Source organism: Pseudophryne corroboree, chromosome 6 (assembly GCF_028390025.1).
Source record: "Pseudophryne corroboree isolate aPseCor3 chromosome 6, aPseCor3.hap2, whole genome shotgun sequence".
Taxonomy (NCBI): domain Eukaryota; kingdom Metazoa; phylum Chordata; class Amphibia; order Anura; family Myobatrachidae; genus Pseudophryne; species Pseudophryne corroboree.
The window spans coordinates 481,795,965-481,807,954 of NC_086449.1; the positions used below are offsets into that span (position 1 = coordinate 481,795,965).

At 42.6% G+C, this 11,990-nt stretch overlaps 1 protein-coding gene across 1 annotated transcript; it reads left to right on the forward strand.

Annotated features, from left to right (window-relative positions):
- Positions 1 to 6,432: 6,432 nt before the first annotated feature.
- On the forward strand, positions 6,433 to 11,318 carry GPR85 (G protein-coupled receptor 85). Its single transcript, XM_063927268.1, has 2 exons — positions 6,433 to 7,002; positions 8,449 to 11,318. The coding sequence occupies exon 2, from the start codon at positions 8,623 to 8,625 to the stop codon at positions 9,733 to 9,735; it is 1,113 nt and encodes a 370-aa protein (XP_063783338.1). The 5' UTR covers positions 6,433 to 7,002; positions 8,449 to 8,622; the 3' UTR covers positions 9,736 to 11,318.
- The last annotated feature ends 672 nt before the right edge of the window (positions 11,319 to 11,990 follow it).

An 11,990-nucleotide genomic window follows, 5' to 3' on the forward strand; every position in this document is an offset into this window, starting at 1 on the left:
AAAATGGGGATATCTGCCTTCCGCACTGTGTAAAATGGGGATACCTGCCTGCCACACTTTGTAAAATGGGGATACCTGCCTGCCGCACTGTGTAAAATGGGGATATCTGCCTGCCGCACTGTGTAAAATGGGGATACCTGCCTGCGTACTGTGTAAAATGGGGATATCTGCCTGCTGCGCTCTGTAAAATGGGGACACCTGCCTGCCGCACTGTGTAAAATGGGGACACTTGGCTGCTGTAATGTGTAAAATGGGGACTTTTTTTATTTTTTCCCCCCTGTGGTGGGCGTGATGATATCAGATGAGGCCACGCCTTGTCGGGAGCGCATACTTTTTCTTTTTATAGCTATATGGGGGGGGCGCAAATTTTTTTTTATAGCAATGGGGGGGGGCGCATTTTTAAATCTCGCACTGGGAGCCAAATTGTCTAGAAACGGCCCTGACTGTACTGTGTCTGCTGCTAATATAGACTGGTTGATAAAGAGATAGTATACTACTAATATTATATATACTGGTGGTCAGGTCACTGGTCACTAGTCACACTGGCAGTGGCACTCCTGCAGCATAAGTGTGCACTGTTTAATTTTAATATAATATTATGTACTCCTGGCTCCTGCTATAACCTATAACTGGCACTGCAGTGCTCCCCAGTCTCCCCCACAATTATAAGCTGTGTGAGCTGAGCACAGTCAGATATATATATACATTGATGCAGCACACTGGGCTGAGCAGTGCACACAGATATGGTATGTGACTGAGTCACTGTGTGTATCGTTTTTTTCAGGCAGAGAACGGATATATTAAATAAAACAAACAACTGCACTGTCTGGTGGTCACTGTGGTCGTCAGTCACTAAACTCTGCCCTCTCTTCTACAGTATCACAGCCTCAGGTCAATCTCTCTCTCTCTCTCTCAACCCTAATCTAAATGGAGAGGACGCCAGCCACGTCCTCTCCCTATCAATCTCAATGCACGTGTGAAAATGGCGGCGACGCGCGGCTCCTTATATAGAATCCGAGTCTCGCGATAGAATCCGAGCCTCGCGAGAATCCGACAGCGTCATGATGACGTTCGGGCGCGCTCGGGTTAACCGAGCAAGGCGGGAAGATCCGAGTCGCTCGGACCTGTGAAAAAAAACATGAAGTTCGGGCGGGTTCGGATTCAGAGAAACCGAACCCGCTCATCTCTAATAGACAATGCACTTACTTTAGATGCCAGCCGGCAAATTTCCCTCTGTGCATCTCTCATATATAAGACTGAATCTTTTATATGGTCAATCGTTAGCAGAATAGTGTCTCTGTCTAGTGTGTCAATATTTTCTGACAGTTTTTCTGACCATGCAGCGGCAGCACTGCACATCCAAGCTGACGCAATAGCTGGTCTAAGTATAATGCCTGAGTGTGTGTATACAGACTTCAGGATTGCCTCCTGCTTTCTATCAGCAGGCTCCTTAAGGGCGGCCGTATCCTGAGAGGGTAGTGCCACCTTTTTTGACAAACGTGTGAGCGCTTTATCCACCCTAGGTGGTGTTTCCCAACGTGACCTATCCTCTGGCGGGAAAGGGAACGCCATTAGTACCTTCTTAGGAATTACAAATTTTTTATCAGGGAAAAGCCACGCTTCTTCACACACTTCATTTAGTTCATCTGATGGGGGAAAAACTACGGGTAGTTTTTTCTCCCCAAACATAATACCCTTTTTTGTGGTACCTGGATGTAAATCAGAAATGTTTAACACCTCTTTCATTGCCTCAATCATGCAGTGAATGGCCCTGACAGGCATTAGGTTTGACTCATCGTCGTCGACACTGTTATCAGTATCCGTGTCGACATCCGGGTCTGCAAACTGAGGTAGCGGGCGTTTTAGAGCCCCTGACGACCCCTGAGGCACCTGGACAGGCACGAGCTGAGATCCCGGCTGTCCCACATTTGGCATGTCGTCAAATTTCTTATGTAAAGAATCTATACGTGCACTCATTTCTTTCCATAAGTTCATCCACTCGGGTGTCTGCCCCGCAGGGGGTGACGCCCCTTCAAAATGCATCTGCTCCGCCTTCACCTCATTATCCTCATCAAACATGTCGACACAGCCGTACCGACACACCCCACACACACAGGGAATGCTCAACAGAGGACAGGACCCGCAAAAAGCCCTTTGGGGGGACAGAGTGAGAGTATGCCAGCACACACCAGAGTGCTGTATATATACAGGGACTAACTGAGTTATGTCCCTAATAGCTGCTTTTCATATAATATATGTATATATACTGCCAAATTTAATGCCCCCCCTCTCTTTTCCCTCTTACTGTTACTGTATATTGCAGGGAAGAGCCAGGGAGCTTCCTTCCAGCCGAACTGTGAGGGAAAAATGGCGCCAGTGTGCTGAGGAGATAGGCTCCGCCCCTTTTTCGCGGCCTATTCTCCCGCTTTTTATGGAATTCTGGCAGGGGTATTTACCTCATATATAGCCTCTGGGGTTATATATTGAGGTATTTTAGCCAGCCAAGGTGTTATTATTGCTGCCTCAGGGCGCCCCCCCCCAGCGCCCTGCACCCTCAGTGACCGGAGTGTGAAGTGTGAGAGGAGCAATGGCGCACAGCTGCAGTGCTGTGCGCTACCTTGGTGAAGACAGAGTCTTCATGCCGCCGATGTTCCGGACCATCTTCTTGCTTCTGGCTCTGTAAGGGGGACGGCGGCGCGGCTCCGGGACCGAATACCAAGGACTGGGCCTGCGGTCGATCCCTCTGGAGCTAATGGTGTCCAGTAGCCTAAGAAGCCCAATCCGGCTGCAAGCAGGCGAGTTCGCTTCTTCTCCCCTTAGTCCCTCGCTGCAGTGAGCCTGTTGCCAGCCGGTCTCACTGAAAATAAAAAACCTAAGTCTATTCTTTCTAAGAGCTCAGGAGAGCCCCTAGTGTGCATCCAACCTCGGCCGGGCACGAATTCTAACTGAGGCTTGGAGGAGGGTCATAGTGGGAGGAGCCAGTGCACACCAGGTAGTCTGAAATCTTTCTAGAGTGCCCAGCCTCCTTCGGAGCCCGCTATTCCCCATGGTCCTTACTGAGTTCCCAGCATCCACTAGGACGTCAGAGAAATGTATATTAATGTAAAAAAAAATGTAAAACAATTATATACTGTGTATTTGCTGTGTATTAAAAATGTATATACTGTGTATACATTTTATTGTCTGTTTTTTAAATCACACATTTCTTAGCAGTTATACCCGGGATTAGAACCCATGACCTGTTACACTGACAGCAGACACATTACTGATGGAGTTATTTTGCTCCTGTACAGGAAGCATGAGAATTCTAGCTATATGAAGTTACGTGTAATTGTCAGAGAAGTATCTTCATATAGTTAGAATTCTCATATTTCCTATACAGGAGCAAATAGCTTCATCAGTAAGGTGTCTACTTCCAGTGTAATAGGTTGTGGTTTCTAATCCTGGGTGTGACCCTTGTAAAATGTGCATCTACAGTATAATAAAAAGGGTGTGATGTGTAAGGTGCAGGGACCAGTGAGGAAGTCGGCCACTGAAGAGATAGCGACAGCTACCAAATAACTTAATTCAATGGTGTCACAGAATGGGAGAAAAGATGCCCCCCTTCAGAGCAGGAGCCCGGCGGCAGTTGACTCCGTTGCCTCCCAGAGTTCCGCCTCTGAGCTAAACTGCAATTTAGTTTGAACACACCCTACCCAAATCTAAATCTCTCTGAACATTACATATAACCAACCTGCAGTGAACATGGTTTTGCCCAGTTGCTTGCTTTTTTATTGTGCTTGGAAATCTAAATTAGGCCCTTTCTCCTCTGCAATGGTTGGCCTGTGGTGGCTGGCCACATCCTTTAAGCATGGTCTCCTACCTCTGCATTTGGCCTGTGGGCCCTTCATGCCCCAGTAGATACTGAGCATTAAAGTCCTCTATGGGATCTGCTTCATCAGTGGCTGGTCTATTTGTCAGGCTCTCATGTAGCTGTTCCCACAGAGTACAGTAGCTTTGCTTTAGAGTAGATTTTTAGGAGCCCATTTATCCAACAATATTTGTAGCTATGTCCCCGAAAATACCCATTTTGGGGGGCTAGCCGCAAATTTTATGCATCCCTGCAATGTAAGAAGGAGGGATCACTGATACCTGCTGTGATCCCTTCATTGCCACCCGCAGTCACATACTCCATAGGTTTCTATGGGGAATGCAATGCTAACCGATTTGCCAATATCAGCCGGCTGTCCATATCCCGACAGCAGCATCCCACCCGCCAGAATATCGGCAGCGGGGCGGACGCAAAAAGTCCCCTTGCGGGCTCACCACAGGATCAATTCCCACTCTGTGTGTGTTGTGGACACCCACAAGTAGAAATAGTCCTGTTTTGTCTGGCTGGCGGGATTCCAGCTTTAGAATCCTGACCGCCGGGATCCCAACAGCCGGCAAGTTGAACGGATCCCCTGTATCGCTTTATATAATATATACATTCATGTTTTTCACAAACAAGTTTTGCAGTTTTGTTTACATCCATATGGATTTGAGAACTTTATTCCACTCTGTTCTTAATTTAAGCATACTGCTCCATACTGTGGGTCTTTTATAGTCTAAGGTTCATTGACAGGTACGTATTTGATAAATATCAACAATAGAAAATTACCTTTCAAAAAACGAGATTTACAGTATGGTAAGAACTTACCGTTGTTAAATCTCTTTCTGCGAAGTACACTGGGCTCCACAAGGATTAACATCGGGGTGTAGAGTAGGATCTTGATCCGAGGCACCAACAGGCTCAAAGCTTTGACTGTTCCCTAGATGCACAGCGCCGCCTCCTCTATAACCCCGCCTCCGAGCACAGGAGCTCAGTTTCGTTAACCAGCCCAATGCAGCAGTAGCAGGTACCAGAGACGACAATTGTTCGTAGCCAATTACACCACACACTCACCGCAGGAGAGGGTGTCAGCGGCTATGCTATACCAACCCAAAGAAGCTAAGTGCGTCAGGGTGGGCGCCTTGTGGAGCCCAGTGTACCTCGCAGAAAGAGATTTAACAACGGTAAGTTCATACCATAAATCTCGTTTTCTGCTGCGGGGTACACTGGGCTCCACAAGGATTAACATCTGGGATGTCCTAAAGCAGTTCCTTATGGGAGGGGACGCACTGCAGTGGGCACAAGAACCCGGCGTCCAAAGGAAGCATCCTGGGAGGCGGAAGTATCGAAGGCATAGAACCTAATGAACGTGTTCCCTAAGGACCACGTAGCCGTCTTACACAATTGTTCAAAGGTCACACCACGGTGGGCCGCCCAAGAAGGTTCAACTGACCGAGTAGAATGGGCTTTGATGGTAGCAGGAACCGGACGACCAGACTGTACATAAGCATGTGCAATCACCATTCTAATCCATCTGGCCAGTGTCTGCTTGGAAGCAGGCCAGCCACGCTATAATATGGGCTGCAAAGGCAGCCCCCGTGTTGATTGCCTGCTTACTGCATGGCACCAACTTACAAACTGAGCTCCTGTGCACGGAGGCGGGGTTATAAAGGAGGCGGCACTGTGCATCTTGGGAACAGTCAAAGCTTTTGAGCCTGTTGGTGCCTTGAATCAAGATCCTACTCTACACCCGATGTTAATCCTTGTGGAGCCCAGTGTACCCCGCAGCAGAAATGTGATTTTTATGTGTTTATCACTCATTGAGCAGGAGTCTATAGAACCACTTTGTTAAGGCAGATGCAGTATAACAATGGTGCCATTAAAATCAAAATCTTTTATTTTCTGACACTCTTTTTTCATCTACAGTATGTAAAACTAGGAGTAGTGATGCCCTGCTTCTCATAGTAAATGCATTCAAATTTTATGTAAAAATAAAAAGTTCCAAAATCTATGATTGCATTATCTGAAGATTCCAGGCATAATAGTTCAGTGAGTATTGATACACATTAAGCCCTTGATACTTGGAGAAGTACAGTACAGTGCCTTCTTATACTGACTGTGTATAAGAAAATGTGTCAGGCAAGCTATGCCCACACATGACTTCTTCAGCCACAGACTAATATACCCAGCCATACCAACTACATTTGAGAGTAGAAAAGAGGTACAATTATAAAGTATTATGTACCCATATGTTGCATATTCAAAACAGCAGCCTCTACAGGTAACATAAATAGTGTCATAGCCTTTTCTAGGGCTAATACCAGATTAATGTTTCCAAATTGACAAAGGGGAAATAAAATGCTGTATCACTAGCACACAATAAAGGTTAGTTTAATCTCAATTGTAATTGGAAAATAAGAAGAGACATGTTTGCATTCCATAAATGACCTGTCAATCATTTTGTATTGCTAGAACATATCCCACCCTAACTGAGGTGATGCATGCAAATGCTTCTACGATCTTCCCAGTAACAATGTGCTCATCATTCTCCGCCCACTTAGCTCTCCAGAAAAAAATGCATCACTCTGGGTGTTTCCAATCTTGATTTTTTTTTTTTTCCCTAAGAAACAAAATCGATAATGTAACATTTAAGATATGATGGCTGGCTGCGTTTTATTTTTATAAGCAAAATATTTAGGTGAACACTGTGAAGCTGCAAAGAAAAGGCACTGCAATCCGCAATCATTGCTGCTGCACCGCTACATAGTACATAGTGCATCCTGAGCAGGGAGGAAGCAGGCACACGCGTTATGTACACTCCACGTCTTGGAGGTTTCATTGTCCGGCTTGGGCTGGGCAAGGTGTTTATGAGATGACTGTCGGAGCTGCAGCAGCAGGTAGGTAAGAAGCTGCCTGACGTGCCCTCAGTGAGACAGCGGTAGGCTGCTGCTGCTGTTGCTGGGAGAGACTGTGCCGCTGCGACAGGGGAGGATGAAGCCAGCAGCTGAAGGAGCCTCACAGCGCATGCGTCGTCCGAGCCACTGACTATATTCTCAGGCAAGGTACCTAAGAAGAAAAAAAATCAGCATTTTATATAAAGAAGAAGCCACCGGAAAAAAAAATACTCTTGTCAGGATATTTAGCAACAACAGGTAGGACCATTCGCTCTCACTTTTCTAGCCTTATGCTTTTATCGGTAAAAATGCATGTGTAGAATTCTGTGCAAGCAAATGTCCATTAGGTGATCGTTATTTTCCATCATTATAACCAGTGTTTGTTCTAATAAACTGCATAATAAGAACACACAAGCAACACACATCCACATCACACTAAGATATTACACGTCTGAGCCTGGAGTGTTGCAGGCAGACTCAGGGGATGAGAGCTGCATTCCTCTGATAATGAAAAAGCCCTAACAAAGGGACATTTTCTATGGCCATACAGAACGTTCACCCATGAGCAAGACACGGAGAAGGAGCAATGAACTCACTTTGCCTATAACATACAGACTGAGAATGCATACGTGCATATACATGCTATACTGTATGTCTGTGTATGTGTACACACACACACACACACACACACACACACACACACACACACACACACACACACACACACACACACACACACACACACACATATATATCATACACACACACACACATATGTGTGTGTGAATGTGGAATAAACCATTACGTGTGTTCCTTGCTGTGTTATAATACACAGAGGACAATAGACAAAAGAAAGCCCCATGCAGACTAAAAGCCAGGTTTTCCTTATCCTCTGAGATCACAGAGTAGCATAGTAACAGTTGCAATGATTCGTATTAATAATGGAGCCCATCTCTTAGTACAGTTACTGTAGCTGTGCAAGGGCTCCCCAGCTCAGATGCACTATTCTTTCACGGAAACACTGGAATTGTAACAGCAGCATCCTATAATGGGGACTAGAGATGGTTTAATCCCCAATAATATGTTCACATTTATCCAGGATAAAAGGGATAAAAGGGAGATCCTGCTGTTTGGACAGTTGTAAAATGTAGGGTGTATTTGTGTCTTAAGCAATACAATACAATACACTAAATACTGGAGAGATTGCCAGAGATTTCCTACAGTCTGTGTTTATCTGAAGGAAGCTGGAAGGGATTATCATTTCTGTATAATGCCCATGTATGCAGTGATTTGGATGTATAGACTAAATCACTCATGTGTGATTTATATGGATGTGATCTATATTTCTTGCACAATGGTGGCTCTAAGGATTCACCAGTTTTATTTATTTGCTATATATAATATCTATCTATCTATCTATCTATCTATCTATCTATCTATCTATCTATCTATCTATCTATCTATCTATCTGTCTATGGCTATGCATTTATTGTGAACATGTATGTATGTATGTATGGATTAATGTTATCTAAAAAATATACCAATGTCCCTTGTAGTATAAGTGGGATTAATAGAAAGTTTAATAACAAATGATAGTACTCGATTGTGACTCCTTTTCTGTGCTCCATAAATTAACAGTCTTATGTTAGCACTTTCTCTCTTCATCACTTGCTAGCTTGAAAACTGATAGCTTTTTTTTTTCAGATCTCTTGACAGCATGACACATCAGAAGGAAGAAAGCGCAGAATGTGTGCCTAGACGCAAGATCACTTGTTTTTGTGGATTACATTTGCAGTAAAATGTATGGATCTATCTTGTGCTTGCCCTTGTATATAGACCATGAGACTTGACTGAAGCAATAATATATATCCTCCATCTATGGCGAACGATAGCCATGCAGCTGACAACATTCTGCAAAATGTGTCTCCTTTAACAGCATTTTTGAAGCTGACATCATTGGGCTTTATTATAGGAGTCAGTGTGGTGGGTAACCTTCTTATCTCAATTTTGCTTGTCAAAGATAAGACCTTACACAGAGCTCCTTACTACTTCCTGTTGGATTTGTGCTGCTCAGATATCCTGAGATCTGCTATTTGTTTTCCTTTTGTATTCACCTCAGTGAAGAATGGCTCAACTTGGACTTATGGGGCTCTTACATGCAAAGTGATTGCCTTCCTTGGGGTGTTGTCCTGTTTTCACACTGCATTCATGTTATTTTGTATAAGTGTTACCAGATACTTAGCTATAGCCCACCATCGGTTTTATACGAAAAGGTTGACATTTTGGACTTGCTTGGCAGTAATTTGCATGGTATGGACCTTATCTGTAGCTATGGCCTTTCCGCCAGTATTAGATGTTGGCACCTACTCCTTTATTAGAGAAGAAGACCAATGCACATTTCAGCATCGATCCTTCAGGGCCAACGACTCCTTGGGATTTATGTTACTTCTTGCTCTCATTCTTCTAGCTACACAGCTTGTCTACCTCAAGCTGATATTTTTTGTTCATGATCGAAGGAAAATGAAGCCAGTCCAGTTTGTAGCAGCAGTAAGTCAGAATTGGACTTTTCATGGTCCTGGAGCCAGCGGTCAAGCAGCAGCTAATTGGCTTGCGGGCTTTGGAAGGGGTCCCACACCACCCACCTTACTTGGAATAAGGCAAAATGCAAATACCACAGGCAGGAGGAGGCTACTGGTTCTAGATGAATTCAAAATGGAAAAAAGAATCAGTAGAATGTTCTATATTATGACATTCCTTTTCCTGACCTTGTGGGGGCCCTACTTGGTAGCTTGTTACTGGAGAGTTTTTGCAAGAGGTCCTGTGGTACCAGGAGGATTTCTAACAGCAGCTGTCTGGATGAGTTTCGCCCAAGCTGGAATCAATCCTTTTGTCTGCATTTTCTCAAACAGGGAGCTGAGGCGCTGTTTCAGCACAACCCTTCTTTACTGCAGAAAATCCAGGTTACCAAGGGAACCTTACTGTGTTATATGAGGGAGCATCTGCAAAATCTTTAGCCTTGTGAAACACTATCCTTCTCTGCTAAGCAATTGTGGCCTGTAGCCATGTCTTGAGAAGAAGATCAAGAATGGAGCGTTAGTAGCATTGTGCACACTTTGCATAGCGCACCTGTAATCCTATTTTAACCTAAAGTGTTCCTGATGGCCACCAGGGAAGGTTTGTAATTGGAAATAAAGGACTGAACCACAGTTTTTATTGTGTTTCTGTGGTTGAAAGTTAGATCTTGGAAATGACAGGTGCTAGGAACCACTGCTGTGAATGCTGTGTATATCACCACATATAAACAAGAACATCCAGAAAGGTTAGCATTGGACATCTTAATAAATTGAATTGAGGTAAATGTGTTAATAAACATGCTTTTAAGAGTTTAAAGACTCTTTGAATATTTCATACAGTTTGGGGTTTGCAAAGATTGACAAATGGGAATGAAGTACTGTAACTGATAAAGGATGTGCCATGCATTACTGGATTATCTTACTGAGAGATTTTGTTACCCTGTAGTCAGTGTTGGGGAGCATTCCAAAGCAGTATTTTTGGTTAAAATTATATTCTACTTTTTCAAATATTCTTTCTATAAAAAGGAGGTTTTCTTTAACAGTGAAACATGCATTTAAATGTATTTTGTGTTTCTTTTTCCTTTAATTTGGCAAATATTGATTTAAGTCTTGTTTAAAATAAAGCCTAGATATGAATCTGTTTGGCAACGTAATATTCAATTTGCGGTATTAAAAGATCTACATATGGAGCACTCATAATAATACAGAATAAATACATGTTGCCTTAATGGGTTATCTAGTATCTTCCATTTTGTTTAACCTTGAATTAAACCAATTCAATCAGTAACTGGTCAGTCATTTGGGAGTGCATGAAAGAATGCTTCAATCACCTCTTTCTTTGAACTCCTATTGTTCCTAAAATCAGTATGCACATTACCTGGGTGTGTGATCAGCTTCCCAGATGTGCTGCATATTTTGATTCACCAGAAGAAACACAGGCAGTGGAGTATATTTATATTTTAAGCTGTCTTGGAGAGACTAAAGCCTTAGTATTATAATTGCACAATTTGTGAAGCATTTATTCTACTGAAGGCACAGTCTTGTTTATACTTTCTGCACATTTTGGTGTATTGGTTGTTTCAATTATTTTATTTTCATTCTTGTACAAAACATATACTTTTTAGTATTTTAGAATAACATTATAGTCTGTGAGTCCTTCATTCTTTAAGATACAGATGTGTGTGAAATTTAAATATAAAGTTGCATTTGCCAAACTTTTCCTGTGTAGCTTGTTAATTTTTTCTGGAATAAAATTTTACATTTTTCCAGTTCGGCAACTAACCTTATTTTTTTTCCTGCTTTGTTTAGTGGTCTGGAATGAAATAGTGAGAGTGTGAATATGGATTTCTCTTTTTAGTAATTACTGTGTTTGCAAACTGTAAATTCATGATTGATGGTCACTGCATACAGTTTTTATATTTACAATTTCGAGTTGCATTGCTTTATATATACTGTATGACCAATAATCCTTCTGGAGTGATGGCAATTTTTTTGTGGTATGATGTGCTTATTCTGTCTTTTTTTAAATTGTTTTTATTGCAGAAAGTGGATTTAAAATGGACGTATTGTACAGACAATCATAACTTATTGCACTGATTTCTTAAAAGGTCAGTAGGACTCACCTACTGCCTTTAATATTCATTTTTGTAATTTTATATTAGCTGCTGCAGTACATTATAAAAAAATATGAAGACAATGCTGGTTCATTAGCAGTTACTGTTCCATCCACCTCTCCTACTCTCTCTCAATGTGTGTTTGTGTGTACAGAATATACAATTGATTCTGCCTTGCTGTCAATTTGACAGGGTATCAATCTCAAATCCAATGAATTTTAATTATTTAAATGTCATGCTAGTTGATTTGACATTCCAAAAAGAGTATCTACTCTTGACTGATACGTAAGACATACATTGGGGTTTTTTGTGTTTGTTATTTTTTTTTCCATTTTCTACATATAAATGAATGTACAATAATTTCACTATTGCTTTAAAGCGGTTATGTAACATCCTGATGGGTGAATGGAAGTTATAGCGAGAGTACACTCACGGTTTGTCCCAAAAAGCATTATAGTGATAAATTTGCCAAGCCTTTGATTGAGGTAAAGTGGATGGAGATAAAGTACCAGCCAATCAGCTCCTGTCATTTTTCAAACCCTGCCTGTACCATGGCAGT

Excerpts from the sequence above, each read along its gene's own strand:
- GPR85 (XM_063927268.1), top strand. The coding sequence starts at position 8,623 with ATGGCGAACGATAGCCATGCAGCTGACAACATTCTGCAAAATGTGTCT.